Source organism: Arvicola amphibius, chromosome 6 (assembly GCF_903992535.2).
Source record: "Arvicola amphibius chromosome 6, mArvAmp1.2, whole genome shotgun sequence".
Classification (NCBI taxonomy): Eukaryota; Metazoa; Chordata; class Mammalia; order Rodentia; family Cricetidae; genus Arvicola; species Arvicola amphibius.
In genome coordinates, this window is record NC_052052.2 from 157594768 (window position 1) to 157617699 (window position 22932).

General features: G+C 44.9%; 1 protein-coding gene across 1 annotated transcript in view; it reads right to left on the bottom strand.

The window, feature by feature from the left end:
- Nucleotides 1-22932, bottom strand: part of Fancc (FA complementation group C) — a 108709-nt gene that overhangs the window by 45950 nt on the left and 39827 nt on the right. Inside the window, exons 5-6 of the mRNA XM_038332409.1 lie at nucleotides 3262-3375; nucleotides 2496-2560 (exon numbers count right to left, since the gene is read on the bottom strand). Of these exons, the coding sequence (XP_038188337.1) occupies nucleotides 2496-2560; nucleotides 3262-3375 (179 nt within the window). The remainder of the gene's footprint in view (nucleotides 1-2495; nucleotides 2561-3261; nucleotides 3376-22932) is intronic.

Below are 22932 nucleotides of genomic sequence, written 5' to 3' on the forward strand. Positions count from 1 at the left end.
GCTATGCCCTATTTTACCAGGTAAAGTATATTTCTCTGCTAGAATATCTATTCAAACTGAGTCTTGTGCCTGTTTTGTTTTTTAAATTTTTATTTTGCTTTTCCTTTGTTTGAACCCAGAGTCTAGTGCATATAAGATGTTAGAACCCAGACCTCCACCACTGAGGTATGTCTCTAGCATCTGCCCAGTTCTGGGTGCTTGTTGCTGTTGTTAAAGAGTCTCTAGAATCCCAGACACTGGTTCTTTATGGAAGAGCTTTTATTTCTTTAGACAAAGCCTCACTATGTAGCCCAGCCCAGGCTGGATTCAAGCCTATTAAGAAATTCTAAGCTGGGAACTGGGCATGGCAGTGCCTGCCTTTAGTCCCAGCACTTGAGAGGCAGAGGCAGGCAGATCTCTGTGAGATTGAGGCAACCTGGTCTACAAAGTGAGACCCTGTCTCAACCTACTCCCCACTCCCCAGAAAAAGTCCAAGCTAACTTCAAACTCATGATCTGAGTGCCTCAGACTACCAAGTACAAGGATTACAGGCATGTGCCAAATGCCCATCTCAAGAGATTAAAAACAAAACAAACTTATGAAAGTCTAAAGTTTAAAACTAAAACTTGGCTGGGTGGTGGTAGTACACGTCTTTAATCCTAGCACTCAAGAGGCAGAGGCAGGAGGATCTCTGTGAGTTCAAGGCCAGCCTGATGTATACAGCAAGTTCCAAGACAACCAAGGCTGTCTTCAAGACAGAGAAACACTGTCTTGAAAAACCAAAAAAAGTAAAACTTTATGAAATTTTTCGCTCACTCTGATTTTGTTCTCTTAGTAGCACTTGTTTGATTCACAAAAGTTCACGCTTTACAGTTTCAAGGGTTGGATCCAAGGGCCTTTGCTCTACACGCTACTGTATGATTTGCGAGTCAGGCAAGAAGCTGGAGATTGAAACACATACACACCACACACACACACACACACACAGAGAGAGAGAGAGAGAGAGAGAGACAGAGAGAGAGAGAGAGAGAGAGAGAGATAACACCAAGAATGCCTCAAATGCCCCCTTTATAGTCGTCCAGGGCACCTTATATAGGGTCACCTTGACTAATGACCACACCCTAACTCTCAGCTGCAAGCCTACCAGAAACCAACCCCCCCACATCAGGAACTCCTGAGGGTCTAGTGCTCAGAGCAGCTGCAAGCACAGGAAAACAAGTTGTTTACTCTGGCAGGCAGGGGGTCACAGGAAATTCAGAGTCTGGGGTCCACAGTCCCTAACACTTAGGTACACCAATCAAATGTTCTATCACTGAGATACCAAGCTCCCAAATTCTTAACTTTAATAAAGTTCAATTTTTTTCTTTTAGAAAATCTATTAATAGCTGGATGGTGGTGGCGCACACCTTTAATCCCAGCACTCGGGAGGCAGAGCCAGGCGGATCTCTGAGTTCTTAGCCAGCCTGGCCTACAGAGCGAGTTCCAGGACAGGCACCAAAGCTACAGAGAAACCCTGTCTCAAAAGAAAATCTATTATTATTATTATTATTATTATTATTATTATTATATGAAGCATCACATCTGAGAAGGTGTGTGGGCCACAAGGCATGTGCCACAGTGCCTGTGTGAGGTCAGGGGTCACTCTGTGGCACTGCTCCTCTCTCCCGCCTTCATGGGCTCTGAGGTTAGTCTCGGGTCACCAGACTCACACAGCACTTCACACGCCGAGCACCTCTAGCTCTTCCACTTATTTTCCTTTGGTGCCATATCTAGGGGAGAAAAATCCAGCGTTGCCAGGCTCTCTGACAACGTTCTCCTCCAGCAGGTGTGACGTTTACAGGCAGTGCACTCAGGAAGGCTGAGGGTGATGCCAGTTTTGATAGAGCTCTGGCTGGCAAACGCTTTAAATGTTTTTTTGAACAAAATGTCTCAAGTGCCCAGATTCTTTTGGTTAATGATTTGTTAAAAATGCAGTGCTCACCAATGAAAACAGTTCCAACTTTGCTCAGAGTGAAGAAACATCTGGGATGTGATTAATTGCCTTTTAATTTCTCTGGATCTATCTGATTTGTTTAGTCTAGATTCCAGAATATTGAGTTTCTTAAGGTAGGTCATATATTAAATATATGCACATCAAAATATCTGTTCCCTTGTAAATATCCCAATCTTGTGCCTTAGCACACACGGGGAGGGAGTGGGGTAAAGCAGAAGAGCACATGTGTGTGTGTGCGCGCACACACACACACACACACACACTTTCCTTTCTGCTCCTCACTGCACAGGCAGGGCTTTCCTAGTGCATACAACACAGGCATTTCACACTTACCTTCCCCGGGACTGCTGAGAACAGTGATTTAAAAAAGAATATTTACAAGAACTTCCCGCTAATATGCTCTCCCCACACAGACGCTAAGTACGCCGTGAACATGCATTTCCGATAGTCAGTGAACTTTTCTCTCATAACCAAGCAACAACTTTTGAAACTCGAGCAGAGGGATGTTTGGCTTAACACCTACCGACTTTGAGTGTTCAGTCCATTAAGATGACTCTCTCGGAGCTCAGACACTGATGACAAAACCATCTGTAAAACAAAATCAGACGCAGGTCCTCACACTGCAGCACGATTACCTCAGCTCCGTCTCTCTGGCTGTGAGTGACACATGCTCACCATTTCCTCCCCACTCTCTCCTTGTGTTTCACTTTGCAGAGTGAACGGAAGGTGACATCACATCACACTGACCACGTGGGTCCTACAGAAGCCTGGGCACAGACATGTCATTAACATCCTAAAATTAACACCAGACCCACAGAAAATTAAAAAATATTAGAGTTTACTTTTTTTCCCCTTTTTTAGTCCCTTTCTTAGTGTTTTTCAGTGTATGATGTCCAAAACATCAAAATGGGTAAGAGCCACCAGAGATCTCATTTTGAGAAGAGTATGTATGATATGTGTGTGGAAGGATAAGCCACAGGACCTGGACGGAAGCCAGAGGGCAACTCTGCTACCTCTGCATGGGAAACATAAAATCCAACTGGACTGTTTTACACATGACATCTGCTCAGAAGTTCAGGCCATGTTTATACTGGTTAAGGGGTGCTCTTCTCAGAAATCGGGTGAGTGAGCTGAGTTGTGAGAGTCTGATGGCACCGCACATTTTCCTTCCGTGGTCCCAAGTCTACCCAGGTAAGACACAGAGCAACAATTCCCTGCAAGAGGAAATGTCCCGTTTACCCTTCAAACATCTGGTGAGAATTTCAACACAAATAAAGCAAGATACTCACGTTTTTAAGCAAGCTAGGGCAGTAATCAACAGGCTCATATCCGAGACTTTCAGTAAAAAGAGCAACTTCTTTCACGTCAAATCTGAATGCAGAAAGCACATGAGATAACAAACCCTAAAAAGTAAAAAGAGAACCAGTCAACTTCTCCCAAGTGGATAGAAAGGCCTGGGATGGACAACCCTGCAGCTGAGGCCCCTGTAAAGTGCCAGGGTTCCTAGTAAACCAGCCATTCCCGGCTGATCAACGGAATCAAATCCAAGACCCAGACATAAACCCACACACCTATGGATACCTGATTTTTGATGAGGCAGCCAGGGATATACAATGGAAAAAAGAAAGCATCTTCAACAAATGGTGCTGGTCTAACTGGATGTCAGCATGTAGAATAATGCAAATAGATCCATATCTATCACCATGCACAAAACTCAAGTCCAAGCCGGGTGATGGTGGCGCACGCCTTTAATCCCAGCACTCGGGAGGCAGAGGCAGACGGATCTCTGTGAGTTCGAGGCCAGCCTAGTCTACAAGAGCTAGTTCCAGGACAGCTAGGGCTGTCACACAGAGAAACCCTGCCTCAAAAAACCAAAAACAAACAAACAAACAGAAAAAAAAAACCAAAAAAATCTCAAGTCCAAGTGGATCAAAGATCTCAGCATAAAACCAGACATACTGGGAAATAGCCTTGAACATACTAAGCACAGGAGACAACTTCCTGAAACAAAAACACCAATAGCACAGACAGTAAGATTGATAATTAATAAAGGAGACCTCATGAAACTGAAAAGCTTCTATAAGTCAAAGGACACCATCAATAGGACAAAATGGTAACCTACAGAATGAGAAAAGATCTTCACCAAACCCATATCTGTCAGACGGCTAATAACCAAAATATAAAGAACAAGAAACTAGACATCAAAAGAAAATAAAACAAATGATCCAATTAAAAAATGGACTACAGACCTAAACAGAATTCTCAACAGAGGAATCTCAAATGGCCAAGAAACAAAGAAATGTTCAACATCTCTAGCCATCATGGAAACACAATCAAAACAACTCTGCGATTCCATCTTACAACATCATAATGCCTAAAATAAAAAACCCAAGTGTCAGCTCATGCTAGAGAGAATTGCTGAATGAGTAGAAGCTTGTACAGCTACTATGGAAATCAACATATTATTTTCTCAGAAAATTGGGAATTAATCTACCTTAAGATGCAGCTAACCCACCCCTGGGCATCTACCCAAAGGACACTCCATTCTACAACAAGGAGACTTGTTCAGTCTATGTTCATAGCAGTTTTATTAGTAAAAGCCAGAAACAACCAAAGAATGGATAAAGAAATTGTGGTACATTTACACAATGGAGTATTACTCAGCTGCTAAAAAAAAAGCCATAAAATTTGCAGACAATGGATAGAACTAGAAAAAAACATCCTGAGGCAAACCAGACCCAGAAAGACAAACATGTATGTACTCGATTTTAAGTGGATAGTAGCTGTAAAGTAAAAAATAATCATACTACAATCAACAGACCCAGAGAAGCTAAGTAACAAGGAGGGTTCAAGTGGGGAATGCATGGATCTCCCTTGGAAGGGGAACACAACAGATTTCACTGGTAGACGAGGGGGGATCAGGTGTGGGTGGAAGGAGAGAGTACTGGGAGAGATAACTGGAATTGGAAGGCATTTGAGGAGAGAGGAAGAAACCTAGTGCAATGTAAATTACCTGGAATCTGTAAGGGTGACCTTAGCAATATGCAGCCTGAACAGGCAATTCTCTATAACCAGGCAAGGCCACCTGGTAGAGGGACTGGGACACCAATCCAGCCTCAAAACCTTCAACCTATAATTTGTCCTGCCTACAAGCTGTGCTGGGGTAAAGAACACAGAACTTGTAGAGTGGTCAACCAATGACTGGTCCAACTTGAGACACATGCCACAAGAGGGAGTCCACCCCGACACTGGAGGGCCAGAAACCAGAGGCTGGACAGCCCAAAGACCTAGGACAGAACCAACACAACTGGCAGAGGGGAAAAAAGCCAATGGCTGTAGGATAATGCTCTTTCACACTGTAAAGATTTGTCACTTGTATTGGTTTTAATAAAACACTGATTGGTCAGTAGTCAGACGGGAAATATAGGTGGGGAGACCAGACTAGGCGAATTCTGGGAAGAGGAAAGGCAGAGAATCAGCCACCAGTCAGATGCAGAGGAAGCAAGAAGGAGAATGCCTTACTGAGAAAAGGTACCATGCCATGTGGCTAAAGATAGACAAGAATTAAGGGTTAATGTGAGTTGTAAGAGCTAATTAGTAATAAGCCTGAGAAATAGGCCAAAGTTTGTAATTAATACAAGCTTCTGTGTGTTTCTTTGGGACTCAACGGCTGCAGGATCAGGTGGAACAGAAACTTCTGTTACAATCAATGAAATGATTTCTAATGATATTCTGCTATATTCATACACCAGAGCCTAGTCCAATTGTCATCAGAGGCTTCATCTAACAGAGTCCCACTGCCAAACATTAGGCGGAGCTCAAAGAACCAAACAGAAGAGGGAAAGGAAAGATTGTAGGAGCCAGAAAGGTCAGGATACCAAAGAATAGAGTCCATAGAATCACCTGATTAGAACTCACAGTCAGAGAGCCTGTATGGGTGTAAGCTAGGACCTCTGCATATATGTTATGGTTGTGTAGCTTGGTGTTCTTGTGGGATTCCTAACAGTGGGAAAGAGGGCTGTCTCTGACTCTTCTGCTGCTTTTGGGACCCTTTTCTCCTCCTGGGTTGCCTCATCCAGCACTGATATGAAGGTATGTGCCTAGTCTTATTGTAACTCGATATGCCATGTTTGGTTGACGTCCCAGGAGGCCTGCTCTTTTCTAAAGGGAAACAGAAGAAGTGGATCTGGTGGGGAGAGGGGAGGGAGTTGAGGGAGGGGAAACTGCAAAGGGGATGCAATCTATGAGAGAAGACTAAATAATTTTTCAAAAAATACATTAAAAAAGAAAACCAATCATTCCATCTCTTGCTTCAATCCCAGGCATCAAGCAGAAATGTCAGCACTAAAATGAGTACATAAAAAGGAAGCTGAGAAAAATGTCACTGGGAAACAAGACCCTCTGAAGAATCAGGTCACCACCGTTTCTAAACTCTGCACAACATGGTTGGACCGCTGGAGCTGCAGACAGCAGGGCTTCAGCAAAGGCTCTTCACCACAGAGTAGATGCACAGATTTAAACTTATCTGTAGGCAAATGAAGGCTTACATAAAAACAGTGCCTAGAAACTGTTAGAAAAATGAAACTATCTCTTCTATTCACAGAATAACTTGAGTTTACTATGAAAAAGTCAATGTAAAAATTAAATAATATGGAAACCGAAGTGCTTTTCCCGTGTCTGAGGAAAATCTCTGCTAACTAAAAATCAAGAGACAAAGCACAAGTTAGGGGAAAAGGGCTAGCTTCTAAGTAAAAACTGAACTTTGCCTTTTTCAGAAAACATCCTAGGCACAAATGAGGAAGGTTGTTAAGGAATGGCTGGGATAACCTGAGGCCAAACCACTGCGTGCTCCCAGGTGACGCGCACAAAGAGCACAAAGAGCACAAAGGTAAACCGGGGCATTCCGACACACGCTAAACAACGTCCTCACAGACAAGAACATGCCAACACCTTCAGCCCAATGAGTGAAGGCCCCTGGCAGGTGAGGCCTTGAGTCCTTGAAGGGTTCCAGGAGACAGGTAGTTGCAGGTGAGCCACAGCCCCCACTACACTGAGACTCCCAGGACTCTGCTACCTGAACAAGACCTCTGACAAACAAAGACCCTGGCCTACCTATGAAATCCCTACTGAATATTTTGATGTGCCGGCATCCTGGGAGGAAATAGCATCTACACTAGGGACCATGTTCGAAAAGTCTCATCTATTGCTGCACTGTAGCCAGTGACAACAGGGACGGGATGAACTGCACATACGCACAAGATGGGCAGAAAGGACAGCTGACAGCAGGACAGACGGACACACATGCTGGATGCCTGTGTCTTTACAGCGTCAACTAGGGTACCTGTTTCCATTTCATCATGAAGCAGTTCACATAAGATACACTTCCTCAACTCTAAGATTTAGTGGCACATCTGAAACACAGGGGCAGCCTCTGTGAGACTCCCTTCCCCCTCTCCACAGCCTTCTAACCCAAATGGGAAATTCGGATTGAATTTGGCAAGCTCTTTAAAGCCAAGAAGGCACTTTCTCAGAGTGGGTAACACACAGAGCTCCAGGCTGCACTGGTACCACAGCTGAGACCTGAGCCTGGAGCCCCAGCCCAGGACCTCAACTTGGACAACCTTATGGAGCGGTTTCAGTGACTCAGTGGCAGGAAGATACTTCAGCCTCTTGAATCACAACAAAACCCACAGACATGGCCAGCACTGTTGACAGAAATGAACACCCAGAAGAGAAAAACAAGAACCTTACATGGTGAGAACGGGCTTCTGAAGCATGTAGTACAGAGGCTTCTTACTGAAAGGAACACTGACTTCTTGGAGTCACTTATATGTTATTGCTGCTTTTCTTCCTGTTCAAATTGGTGCTAAGTGCAGAAAGCAAATAAGCGGACCACAACATCCCAGGAGAGCTAGCTCCAAGTTCTTGTCAACGGCCAAGTGCAGTGGGATGAGAACAAGCAGCAGCATGGAAGCCACAGCGGGCAGCAGACCGCGGTGCTGCTCACACCACACGGGAGCATTCAAGGGCCTCAGCAAGAAAGTAAGGAGCACTGAGGCTAGTCCCCCACCTATGTGCCATGGAGGTGCTAAAGACAGGAAAGGCCTGACTAGATCAAAGCCATATGGAGGTGGCCCAGGTGTGATGCAGGCTGGAAGGCTTGGTCAAGCAGGGTTGGTCTGGACAGCAGCAGCTCTGGGTCTAGTATGATAAAGCCAGGAGGAGGGAGGGCAGCACTGAAATCTGGTCCTCAGATACCAACTCTGAGGTCACTATAGTCAGGAGCTGCTGCGGCAGCTTCACAGACTTGCTCTCCCAGTCCTCACTCCATGTCAATATTCTTTCAAACCGTCCTTACAGGTAAGCACACCAAGACACAGTGTAAGTGCTGCCCAAGGCTGGAGCCCACCCCCATGGCAATCCTCTTAAGGAGCTACGCTCAGGCACTCTCCACAAAACGGCTGGATGCAAATCAGACCAGTATAGGTAAGCCCTTAAAGCTCCCAGTCACTCTACTAGGAAGTTCAAATGTCTCCCCGGGGCCAAGAGGCCTGGCCCCACCTCTCTGAAAGGGGAGAACAAGCCTTCAGGTCCAAGTAAGAGCCCCATCAGAAGACAGACAGACAGAAGGGGAGAGAGGGAGGTCAGTCACGGATAACATGAGATATAAGATGTGGGCCTGAAGAGAGAGAAGGTCCTGGTCCCTTGCGTTCTGAAGGACAAAGGGAGCTGCTTGCTCGTATGGGTGTGTGGGGGCTGAAGCTATACACACAAGCTAGTGTACATGCAGTACTGAACTTTGGTTGTCAGACCTGTGTGGCAAATGCATTTACCCACTGAGCCATATCTTTGTTATATCTTTTAATAATAAAAAAATTTTGCAAAACAAAATGATATGATTTATCTTCTGCCTGTTTTGTCTATGGTTCCCTGATAGGAACTGCTATGGAGGAGCCCAGAGGTTCAGCCTCAGATAAAACAAGCAGAAGTCATAAAAGCAGCATACTGCGTCCTTCTCTGGGCTGACAGGCTCTAGAAAAAAAAAAAGCTTTAGTCCTGAAATCTCTTACTTAAAAGTAGATGTCATGAGCTGAGGCGAGAGCTCAGCAGTTAAAATCAATGGCTGCTCTCCAGGTTCAAGTCAGAGCCCACAAAGTGTCTTAGAACCATCTGTAACTCCAGTCAGAAGAGATTCAGTTGCCCTCTGGCTTCTGCAGGCACCAGGTGTGGGGTGCCTAGACCTAACATTCAGGCAAGACACTCAATATATAAAATAAAAGTGAAACTTAAACTTCAAAATCAGTTAAGCTTGGTCAAGGATGAAGCTCGGTGGCAGAGTACAGACTAGACAACTAGTCAGTTCTCAGCACCAAAAAACAGACTAAAAATCAGTTTCTCACTGGTAGGAATATCTGTTTCACTGCCACCTAGTGGCAAGATCTTTAAACACAGAACCATGAAAGGCAAGGCACTGGCTGCCAGCACTGATAGAGTGGTGAGCGCTTTCTCTTAAGACCAGGTGTGGGGCGCTCTCTGACTTCACCCTCCTGGGTATGCTAACACGAGGGACGAACAAATAACACAAACTAGTGTAGTGTAGTGTAGTGTAGTGGTACACAGAAAACGAACAAATGAACACGCACCCTGATGGTAACACAGTGCAAATGCTTCAGTCCTGATCGTTCTAAGGCCCTTCAGAGGTCAAAGTACAGAAACTAACATGACTACAACCTTGAAAGGCCCGAGTGCGTACACACCTGGCATAGCAGGCATGTAGAGGTCAAAAGACAGTTTTCCAGAGTCGGGTCTCTCTGGTAGTTATGTGGGCACCCAGGATCAAACTCAGATTACCAAGCATGGTGGCAATAGCCTTTACCTGATGCTGCATCTCACTAGTCCACATACAAGAACTTGTGTGTGTCTGAATGCTTGCATGTATGTATGTGCACAATGTGCATGCAATCCTTTGGAAATGGAGTTATATAGAGGGCCGTGAGCTACCATGTGAGTGCTGGGAACTTAGCCTGGGTCCTCTGCAAATGGTCTTAATCAGTCCCGTACCCCTAGAGTCCCAGGATAACCAGGTACCTTCCAGAGTCTTAGGATACCCAGAAGTGACCAGACAAGCAGCAGCAAACATCATTACTGTAGAAAGAGTTGAATCTGAATCTGCATCAGTTATGAAGCTGATCTTCACATTCTGAAACTAATTTTCATAGGTTCATACAACTGATTTATTTTGCCTTCCCCAGTGTACCCCTGAGGTACATTAAAATGTGTTTGGCCTCCCCTTTCTCAAGCCCTTCTACAAGTACCCAGCTTGTTAGTCTAGAGCAGGTCGCTGGGGGAAGCTATCTGCATGCTCGGCAGATGAAAACCCTGTGCCCCAAAGCTGCACCAGCTACTTCCTTTCTTTCCGCTGAACTGTGTAGAAAGCATATATGGATTATACTAGAACTCTTATTTAGCTATCACTGACATTCCTAAATTAATTAAAGCACCTGCAAGTGATTTCTAGTTTTCATCACTAAGTATCAGGCTGAAAATTGGGCTTCTGTTCTTGACAACTCTATCTTAAATCATCATCTCTCCCCATTTACACAGATGATTCAACGTAAGACCAATGTGTAAACTTACTCCAGAGGACAAAACATAGAAAGACTGATCCCCTCTCAAGTACGATGCTGCAGCAAGCACCGCATAGCACTGCAGACATCCAGCAGCATGCACCACACAGCACTGCAAACGTCCAGCAGCATGCACCGCACAGCACTGTAGACATCCAGCAGCATGCACCACACAGCACTACAGACATCCAGCAGCACAGCACTGCAGACGTCCAGCAGCATGCACCACACAGCACTGCAGATGTCCAGCAGTATGCACGGCACAGCACTGCAGACGCCCAGCAGCATGCACCGCATAGCACTGCAGACGCCCAGCTTCATGCACCGCATAGCACTGCAGACGCCCAACAGCATGCACTACACAGCACTGCACATGCCCAGCAGTATGCACGACACAGCACTGCAGATGCCTAGCAGCATGCACCGCATTGCACTGCAGACGCCCAGCTTCATGCACCGCATAGCACTGCAGACGCCCAACAGCATGCACTACACAGCACTGCACATGCCCAGCAGTATGCACGACACAACACTGCAGATGTCCAGCAGCATGCACCGCATTGCACTGCAGACGTCCAGCAGCATGCATGGCACAGCACTGCAGACACCCAGTAGCATGCACAACATAGCACTGCAGACGTCCAGCAGCATGCACGGCACAACACTGCAGACGTCCAGCAGCATGCACAACATAGCACTGCAGACGCCCAGCAGCATGCTCGGCATAGCAATGCAGACGTCCAGAAAGAAAATGGAAGTCAGGAGCTAGAGAGATGGTTCAGAAGTTAAGTGCACTGACTGCTCTGCCAGAGGCCTAGGTTTTGGTGACTCACAATTCTCTACTACACCAGGTCCAGGGGGTTCGATGCCATCTTCTGACCTGAAGGCCTCAGGCACACAAGTGGAGCACAGACATAGATTTGGGCAAAACACTCAAGTTACATTAAAATAAATCTTTAAAATATTTTAAAATGTGTGTTAGAGGTTTGCATAAATGTGGACAGATAAAAAAATTTGACAAGAAAAATTCAGTGTCACCAAGATGTATACTGTCTGGGTATAAACTGCAGCTGTCAACGGCAGCCCTACATTATCTGAACGTCACAAACTTTCCTGACACTACACACAGACAAAGCATAAAGCGCAGCACAGCACACGCTGAGGAAATATGAAAACTCAGTTTACACACGAGCACAGACACGGTACAGTCACGGCCCATGTCATGACAGACTACCCCCCCCATCTACATACATCATCAGCACACTACAATTCCCAAGGGCTTCATCACTCTTCCCCAAAAGTCTGAAATCATAGGAAAAGATCTGTTTCCAAATTGTCAGCATGTCCACACTACGAGTAGTGATAAAACTGGAAGAGAAACAGCATTCAAACAGCCCAAAAAATTATTAGAAATTTGTTACATTGAAAAGTTTTCAATGTAACCCCCCAGTTGAGTGGGGGTGGTGCACAGTACTAATCCCAGCATTTGGCAGGCAGAGACAGTCACACCTCTGTGAGTTTGAGGCCATCCTGCTCTATAGAGTTCCAGGACCGACAGGAGAGTTTTACACACACACACACACACACACACACACACACACACACAGAGAGAGAGAGAGAGGGAGGGAGGGAGAGAGAGAGAGAGAGAGAGAGAGAGAGAGAGGGAGGGGGGGAGGGAGGGAGGGAGAGGGGGAGGGAGGGAGGGAGGGAGGGAGGGAGAGGGGGAAAGGGGGAGAGGGGGAAAGGGGGAGAGGGGGAGAAAGGGAGGGAGAGGGGGAGGGAGGGACAGAGGGAGAATTAAAAGGTATTTTAACAGACACTGAGCACATTTGATACCAGAGTAACTTATGATCCAAGAAGTGAGTCCAACTTAAAGGTGTAATTACACTACAGTGTGGTTTGAATGTGAAATGTCCCCTTCCAAGCTCAAGTTTTGAGTTCTTGCTCCTCCTCAGTGATAGAGGCTATTTTAGGAGCCCCTCAGAAGGTGTGGCCTAGAAGGCAAAAGTAAGTAGCTAGGGGCAGGACTTTGAAACTGAGTCCTGTCCCTGGTTCTGGCCTCACCTTCTGGTACCCCACACCCCTCTGGTCCTCAGTGGTGACTGAGACCAGTGGCCAGGATAAATCCTCCACCTTCATGCTGTTTACACACAGCATGTGATCACACTTGCAAAGTTACTAATGCTACGTACTTCCAGGACAATCTTCCTGAAAAGTAGTATGCTTAAATTAATTTCCAAGCATTTTAAAGAAAACAATCTCATTATTTTCATTACAAATACTTATGATGACACACCCTTCACTAAGTAGCAATTTTAACAGTAGAGTCAGGGTGCACAGCTGCAGTCTGAGTAGGTTCACCTAAACAATGCCCGCAGGAGCTGAGTAACATTTGAACACAGCAATGAAACAACCTGAAATTACAGTTTGTTTGACTTCGATCCGGGATTTAAGCCATGAAATCATTTCTAATAGAATCCATAGTGACCTCCATCCTAAATGGAAGACTCTTAGTGAGAAAAGGGACCCACAGAAACCATGAGCTAAGACATGCTTTACCTAGCCACATAGTTGGTATGGTGGTTTGAAAGAAAGTGGCCCCAAAGAGAGGCACTGTTAGGAGGTGTGGCCTTGTTGAAAGAAGTATGCCATTGTGGAGGCGGGCTTTGGGGTCTCATATATGCTTAAGCCATACACAGAGTCTCAGTTCACTTCCTGTTGCCTGCAAGTCAAGATGCAGGACACTCAGCTACATCTCCAGCACCATGTCTGCCCTCATGAACGCTGCCATACTCCCAGCCACATACTCCCTGCTGTGATGATAATAGCCTAAACCTCTCAGTGTAAGCAGCCACCTCAATTAAATGTTTCTTTTATAAGCGTTGCCATGGTCATGGTGTCTCTTCACAGCAAGAGAAACCCTAAGTAAGACAGTTGGCAAACAAGACTCACAAGCATAACCGAGAACCATACCTCTCTCCTACTCCAAGGCACATAGAAATATCTAGAAATAATTCAAATCAGGAAGTATGGAATGCAACTGGGTTTTCCTTAGAAACTGAAATCTTAAATTTCAATGACATTAACTTTCTACTCAACACTCCTTTAAGCAAAAACCTGTGTAGAGACATTGGCGACATCCCTTATGGGGGCTGCAGAAGTACCCTGAGGTGAGCAGGTCTAAATGAAGCTAATTTCCCCATTCTCAGCACAATCGCTACTTGGGGCCTGGCAACTCTTTATGGTTGAGGCAGTTCTACATGTTCCTTACCTCTAATTGCCAGTACAGCTCAACTCCTCCACGTTACAGCAATGAAAATATCCACAGCCATTGCCAAATCCCCTGGGGAGAAACCTGCCTCTGCAGAGGAACCCCCATTTAAACACAACTTTGATTTATTTTAAAAATAAGAAATGGTCTTGCCTACAGCTGCAGCCATTACCCCTCCCTTCACCCTCTTCCTCTTCACTTCCTTCTCCTCCTTGCCACCTTCCTCCTCTGTGTGCGTGTGCATGATGATGATACACACAGCCCTGAATACTCTTACCTCTGGGAAGAAGGAGATGCGTGTTACTGGTGTGGAAATGAGGGACTGTCTGGAAGACCTAAGTCACAGAACAAAGATCAACGCAACTTCAGTTATATGAGAGCAAACAGAACAAACGTGTAAAAAGACTAGAAAGATCTGCAGGTCACTGAAACCAGAGAACACTTCTAGGGGAATGTACGAGGCTGAATAAGCTGATACATCTGTATTAACTCTTTTGAGACTGTAATAACACATTACTTATTTAATTAAAAATAAAGGAAACAAATGGAGAATCATGAGGCTTTCAACAGGCCAAGTCCTAGCTACAAACCCAAATATTTAAAACAGTGTCATCCTCCCCTGCTCCATTTCCATAAAATGCAGATGGTAGAATTACTGCATAGCTCTGGTAGAAATGAAGTGGGGCCCACGCATCTAAGAGGCCAGCAGGGTTTGTGGCTCACCACGCATCCTGATCAGTTTGGACAGGGATGGAATATGACCTGACGTCCGGGTAATCCCTGCTCCTCTAGTCTGTCTTCTCCTCTCCACCTCCTGTATCACCACCAAGACTTGTTACTGCACACTCTGATCTGACAGTGAGGAAGCATTGTTGGGTTCACTCCAGTTGAGTATGAAATGGATAAAGGAACTCAAGAGGAGTTGAGTGTGAAAACAGGTTCATCAAAGTCAGATTTTCTCAAGGTGTGATACGTAGCCATCTCAGTCAGAACCATCTGGGTATTGTTACCATGAAAACCAATATAGGCCAGTCCAGACCATGAACTTGGGCCAGAACTTAGCATTTCCCATTTTCTCAAACGGAGATCAGGTCTCCATATTCTGTCTCTAGGTCTATCCTTCCCAAGATGCTAGAGAAGCAGCATCTTTGCCTCTACCACCACAGCCTCAGGGTGTGCGCAGTACACAAGGTACTTGCACAGTTTGCTCCATAAACGTCTCTTGGCTCCAGCCACTGCGTCTTCCTGCGATTTCACATTCACACACATCACACACGGGGTGTTTTGCTTCAAGAGGATCCAGAAGCCCAGCCAGCAGTCCGACCTCTGAGAAGATCAGGGGAGCCATGTGAGGAAAAAGACCCTGTGCAATCAAAGGAAAAACACTTTCCATGCCTTTTTGTTTCCTTTTGCTTTGTCTTTTTATCTTTTTTTTCTTTTGTTGGTTTTTTTTTTTTTTTTTTTAGATAAGTCTCATACTATAGGCAAGGTTGGCAGGGACCTCACGATGTAGCACAGACTGGCATTTAACTTGCAGCAACCCTCCTACCTCAGCCTCCCAAATGCAGAAATCACAGGCCACAAGTGCAGCTCCGTCCATGCTTTCCGTCTTTAGATCAATGAACTGTAGTGTTCCCGACACTGTTATTAGAGCACGGAAGTTTGACATAACAACCACCTGAACCTGTCTCTGTACAGCTCAGCTCTTCAGTTCCTGTGTCCCAGCCACCCATCCTCTAGGATTCTTAACCCATTTCCCTCTTCACAACAAGTAATCTTCCCTTCGACTGCCTCGCAGGCTCCTTCTGGTCTCTCCTCTAAAACCTAATCCATCCTAATGCTGCTTTCATCTTATTGGACTTCCAAAATTAAAGAATGAGGCAGGGATGTGGCTCAGTGGGCAGAACGCTTGCCTAACATGAATGAGGCCCTTGGGCTGGATCCCCAGCATTGTGTAAAACTAGGTGAGATGATGCCTGTAATTCCAGTAGGATCAGAAATTCAAGGCCATCCTCATCCACAAAGTGAGTTCAAGTCCAGCCTGGAATACATGAGACTTTGCCTCCATATAAACAAGCATAAACCAGACAAAATGAGCCATGTGGTGGTGGTGCACGCCTTTAAGGCCATTACTGAAAAGACAGAGGAGGAACATCTCTGAGTTTGAGGACAGTCTGATCTACAGAATAACTTTCAGGACAAACAGGTATACAGAGAAACTAAATCTTGAAAAACAACAGCAAAGCAACCATAGTGATATCATGTGTTCCTATAAATTTTAAGTTGTAAAACAAACAAAAAGTTACTAATGGCACATTACATGGTTCAGAGGAAAATACATTCTTGACTTCAACATGGAATTTTCTTTTGGTAGTGTATTATTCAAATCCCTTGCATGCCAACTTAAAGGGTGGGACTAATTTTTCTAGTCATTCTCTGCAGTATGGCATCCTGGCCAAACTAATGATTACAGATTTCTGTGACTTCAGTCCACCCACCCACCCCCACCCCTTTAAAATCTACGTGGTCCACTGCAGCTTCAGTGAGAAGATCTACAGTAAAAGCCTAGCTGACCTGGCATCTTTGGACCCTCTTTCATGTGAAGCCACATCTGCACTCTGCTGCCTCCCCATAGCTGGTGTGAACACAGACCACCAAGGGCAGGTGTGGCCAGAACATGACTCCAAACATAACAAGGTTTGCAGTTTCTACTTTTGCCTTACACAACTTCTTGCCTACTCAGTTCCAGAAAAGAATAAGAACTGGTTTTTCAAAAGCCAAAATCAAAAGGCACAAGCTTGGATACAATAGTACAAATGGATGAAACACAAAATTAAACCTGTTCAGAATAATGTGCACAGAAAGACAGACCTAGAAGCCTCCATTTTACTAAGGAAGTGCACCCTGAACAAGTCATATTCCCGAGGAGTCCAGACAAAGCACAGACACTTACCGATCCGCAAACACTTACAGCATCCTACCTCCCTCCTCTTCTAATGGCACGTGGCACTGGTCTTGAGACTCACAACCTTCTAAGTCCACACTGTGTCCTCTCCTCCCCAGTGCCCATATACCTCACACTGTAAGTGAGGGCGCAGTGAAACCTCTGAACTAGACTGCTCCATGCTTGGGAACACAGTTTATCTGGGGACTCAAACTGCCAGGGCAGAGGGAGGGCCAAGGAGGGCAGATAACAATGGGCAAGGGCAGAGTCTTGTCATGTTTATGGAGAACTAGCATGGGGGACTGGATCTGTTGCAGCTGTCTGGGCTAATTGGAACGAGGTAGTTAGCTGACTTTTAAGGGTGGCTAAGGGAACTAATGGCTTTTCCTGACAAACAGAAATCCACTTCACACAGTTTCTGAGGACTGCCAAGTTCAGGGTTTTGTTTACTTGAAGGCTTCCTTCTGCTTACCTGGTCAGAATCCAGCTTGAACTAAGCTCAAGCTGTCACTTAGGAATTGTCATCAAAACTGTCATTTTGGAGGCCCACTTTAGACCTAACACTTATACAACAAACCCTGCCATGCAGGCTTTCATTTCCAACCTAAATGTCCAGGGGTCTGCACTGCCCGGCCATCCTCAAACGTTTCCTTAACTGATGTGCTTGATTCCCCTTGGGCAATAATTTCCTCTTCCTTCCCTCTCACACCAGCACCTCTGTCCTGAAACGCCAAGTGGAAAAACTCAACTCAGAAAGCAGCAAACTTTTGTCTCACCACCAACCGACTTACAAGCTCAACCACACTTTATTTTCTCTGTTCTCCCAATCTGGTGAAGGAAGCACCTTAGTCTCCAAGAGGTACAGCTTTCCATCACTACCCTGACCAAGATCTCTCTAGCAGGGACCCCACTGTCTCCTGCACCATCACTAGGCTATTTCTGAAGTTATACAAACATTCACGAGCTTCAAAGGGACACATGCTGACGGCACACAACTCCCTCTTGATTCCTGCCCATTTCTGTGATTTCTGTTGTGCCTGTGTTTGTAGATGCCAGGTTTCCCTGTCCTGCCTGGTCTGTAGCTGCTTCTAAATAATCACTCAGAGGTTTATTACTAATTATTAATGCTCAACCAATAGCTCAAGCTTAAACAAAAGAGACCTCAAAGCCTGCCTCGACCATGTGGCCACAGCTCCCAACGGTGCCACTTCCTCTGACCTCACAGGGGCCAATTACATTCAGACCACTCAGCCGGACATGGAAATAATATATTATACTTACAAGGAGTGTATATATTTTTGGTCATTTTCTTTCTGCTCGAAGGGCTCCTTCCTTTTGGTGTGAATCTGCTGGCAGTCTCACTCAAAGCTTCCCCTCACCGATCCCCATTTGAAGACATCCCTCTACTTTCTCACACACGGTACTTCTCTGAGCGGGTAGCAATCCACCCAAGTGCAAAGGGCACCAGGCTACATAAGGAGTACTTGCCTTGGACAATCCCTACCAAAAACCCTATCAGAAACACACCTGACTGAATTTCTTCCAGCGTAACAGTATTTCCCCTGGATTCTGCCTCCGTCGTTCTGACAGGCGTGTGTGGTACCCTACTGATGCTGTTTCCTTGCTTTCCTCATGGCTTACGACATTGAACATCTTGTCAAGTGCTTTTGCTCATTTTGCTCACATGCATATTTTGCTTTTTTGTAACGTTACTGCTTATCCGTTAACACTGAGTCTTTTTAAAATTGTTTTTATTGAGCTATATGTTTTTCTCTGCTCCCCTCCCTTCCTTTCCCCTCCCTTTCTACTCTCTCCCATGTTCCCCACGCTCCCAATTTACTGAAGAGATCTTATCTTTTTGTACTTCCCGTGTAGATTAGATCCATGTATGTCTCTCTTTGGGTCTTCTTCATTGCATATTCTCTGGGATTGTGGACTGTAGGCTGGTTTTTCTTTGCTTTATGTCTGAAAGCCACTTATAAGTGAGTACATATTATATTTGACTTTCTGTCTGGGTTACCTCACTCAATATGATGTTTTCTAGATCTATGCATTTGCTCACAAATTTCAAGATGCCATTTTTTTCTCTGCTGTGTGGTACTCCACTGTGTAAATGTACCACATTTTCTTTATCCATTCTTTGGTTGAGAGGCATTTAGGTTGTTTCCAGGTTCTGGCTATGACAAATAATGCTGCTATGAACATAGCTGAGCACATGTCCTTGTAACACTGAGTCTTAAGTTCCCTTGGCACTAAGTTCTTTTCAGACCTGTGACTGAACATCCTTCCTAACCCTAACCTCCCCTGTCTCTTCTTGCTCTTCATGAGGGTCCCACAATCATTTTTTTTTCCAGGTGAATCTTCTTTTTACGTATTTTATCTGTGGTAGGAAGTCTAAGAGTTCTTGATCATTTTATTTTCTCTGTTCTTTCCAAGAGCTAAGCTACACCCTGCCTTGGTTTACAATTATGCCTTGTGACACCCTCAGGTCCCAGCAGTGAGGAGATTACAGTGTATTTTGTGGAGCACTCCATCTCTCTGTGTCTGCAATGTGTGTTATCTAGTGTTGAGTATAAAGAAGCCCTCGGCCATAGTAAAAAGCACAGGATGAGTACCCTCACCTGGAGCAGATGTGAACTGTAAACATCTCCGGAGACAGGGTGGCCCCACTCACCATAAGCGAATGTGTTCTTTACAGACTCTGGTCAGGAACACAAAGAACTCACAAAATATCCAGTGCTTCAATTTCAAGAAAATCCTACCTCCTCCATGGCTGTGCCTCTCTGTGGCCAGGGCCTTTCTTATGAATGAGGCTCTGGCTGTGTAGAGCCCTGGATCTCCTTAGGAGGACATGGTCAAGCTAACAAGATCCTGGCAGCCTGGAAGTGGCCTCAGAGTGTCTACGGGTGCTACCTTTCCCAGGGCCTCAGCCAGGCTCTCCAGGACCACACACAATGAGCCTGACTTGAGCTCTACAGGCCTCTCAGATACATTTTCAGGAGTGTTGACCCTAGTGTCTTTAGGCAAATCTGAAACCCATAAGCAGGCACAGGAAGGAAATGCTAAACACTTCCTCATCAAAACATGCTGATTGGTACCTGAAGATGTAAAGTGCTGAGTCCTTGCTGTAGGCACGACTGACGAGGGGTACAGGCTAGGACCCAGAATTTGCTCCAAAGCACCTTCAGAGAAGCTGCTTGGAGCCAAGCGCAACCAGTGGTCAGAACAGAGACTCCAGGAGGTTTATTTAGAGTGGAAATCTCCAAAGTATTTGAAGTTTATTCTTGATCAAAACACTCCCAAAAATCCATCTAATGGGGCTAGGTTTTGTGTGAGAACTGATTCATTCCAAAACATATCATTCTTTCTCTTTCTGCAGGTTCTGAAAATATTGCTATAATTATATACAATGCATCCATCTTTATCAGTTAATATAAGTATAGTTTGCACTGATTTCATTAGAGATCATACTTAATGATACACAAGCTTGCAAGACACTGTTTTTATACCTTCCCTTTACCTTATTCAATTATGTGTAATAATGGCATGGTGCATCCCAGGCCAGCCTGCCTCAAAGATCAACAACAAAAATGAAATCGATTACTCAAGACCAAAGTAGGCAGCAAAGATGACAGTTTAAACAAGGAAAAGACAGCCTTCCAAATGCTTCAGACAAGTATTAGAGAGAACAGGAGATCAGTATAAGGGGCTTGGTTTTGTTTTTAAAAAATAAATAAATATTTTATTTATTGAGACTAAGGAGTTGCCAGCTCCTAATGACCACAAGATCAATTCAACTGTGTGCTGAGAAATTTTATCTTAAAGCAGAAGCAAAAACATTTCAGAAGGTTCTGAAACTTTTATCAGGTTTTGCCTGGTAAAAACAAATAATCTAAAAAAAAAAAAGAATCTAAAGGAGAAGGCTCTAGAAGAAGACAGAAGTGGGGAGCTGTCAGGGCCATGACCAGCAGTCCGTCTCTGAGAACTAGGCCTCGTGAGCCGTCTGCAGGTCTGCAGCCATGACCACCCACAGGAGGATGATCAAAGAGGGCTGTGCTCCAGTGTCTGCCAGTATGGTCTGTGCCATGCTGGAGTCATTACGTTTTCAGTCTTTTATAATCTGTTGCATGTGTTGTGGCAAGTTCCCTACACGGTCTAACCAAAAGGGGGAAAAAAAACATGGGACAGGAATAGCAATTTATTTTTAATGTGCACAAATCTCGAAAACTGAATACTTTTAATATTACGTTTTGACTGTCACAAAAAAAAAATGGTTGAACTTAACAAACATCTACTGCTGAAATGAAAACAGGTGGGGCACTGCAAAGCTCTTGCTGGTCCCTGTGCCAAGACATACAACCCAAGTCAACCAACCCTTCTTAACAAACAACTTAGATAAAAGGTTAAACATTGATCAGTGATTGAGCACACTGGAGAGACAGAGGGCACAGCAGCTAGGAAATCCTACAGACATGGTTCACCTTCTGACTTGTCTTCTATGAGAAATCTGTCTCCCGTTTTTCTAATTTCCTTTACCACCACAGTAATGTGGCTTTAAAGGAATACTTTTCAAGTGTATCAACCCAGGTGTGGAATGAAGCTGTCATCAGAACACCGGGACAATGTGTACCAGTGAACAGGTTACAGTTAAACCTGGCTCTGCTCACCGCTAGCAGGTCTTCTCTGGAGGACCAACAGTGTCATGGGGGTGGGGAGAGGCACTTTCCTGTTTTGTTTTGATGACAATTCAACTCAAACCCAAACAGGTGAGAAAGACCCAACCCTCATCTACACTAGGCTGCAAGAAAGCCTCTGTCTCAGGAGGGCATGGGAGGGAGCTGACAGGACAGGTGAGTGTCACTGCCTTTCAGAAAGAAAAGAAACTCAAAGGAAACTAGTCATATGCTTTTCTTTTTAAATAAATTCCCCTTCAAGTATTAAAACATGTAAACTTTTAAAAAGATCTTTCTGAAAAGCATAAAATCAAAACAAAATTTGTGTCTGTCTCTGTGGCCCAGCTAGAAGAACCTTCTATCATGGAGCAGATGCACCTACTGCCAAGACTACATGCTGAGGTTAAGCACGCAATGAGAGCCCTTCTCTTCTAAACATACCCCAAGGACCATGAACGCCCTCAACCCACAAGACCCAGACTCAGAGAAACAACTTAGAGTTGTGTTGGCCTCCAAACAACCTGCTACCCCTGACTCTGCCCTGGCTGGGCCTGTCACAGTGTCACCACCAGAGCCAAAGGTCTCAAGCCCCACATGAAGTGGACTGTCTGCCTGGGAACACAGATGATGTTCAGGGCCCTGTGACGCACACCTGAATATGCATAAGACACACTGATGTGCACACCAAGCTCCTAAACATCACAGAGCATCAATTATTAAAGAACTGGGTGACTTCCCAGATTTAGACACCTTAGTCATGGACTGGACTCAGCATGAATTTCAACACAAATAAAACCTGCAACACTTTTAGGAACATATGTGTATGCACATTTACTTATTTAACTTGTTATTTACTTATGTGCATATATATAAATATGTATTTGTGTATTATAAGTGCACACACACACACACACACACACACACACCTTGTTTGTCTGTATGAGTGTGTGTGTCCATGATTGTCAAGTGCACATGTGGAGACCAGAGGTCAGCTCAGGAGCTGGTACCTTTTCTCCACCATATATAATATCAAGGCTACTTGGTACGAGAAACTTCAAGTCACAGATGCAATTTCTATCTGCAAATCTTTACAACACAGAGCAGGTTCTGAATATCTAGGTGGGCTCAATAGGCAAAAAGCCCTTAAAGGTGGAAGAGGAAAGTGGGGCATAAATTCTTAGCAGCAGCCTGAGCATCTGATGGCTTTGAGGCAAAGAACAGGACAGCAAGCCAAGGTATTCAGGTGGCCTCTAGTGGCTGGGAAGGGGAGGCAGATTCTAGACAGAATTCTGCTTCTGGACAGAACGCAGTTCTAGAAATTTAACCTCAGTGAAATTCATTTTAGACTTTCAGAACTTAAAAGTTTTGAAGAAGGCTGTTGTGTGTTATTTAGACCACTGAATCTGTGGTTATCTGCTGCAAGAGCGAGCCCTTCACACCGGCCT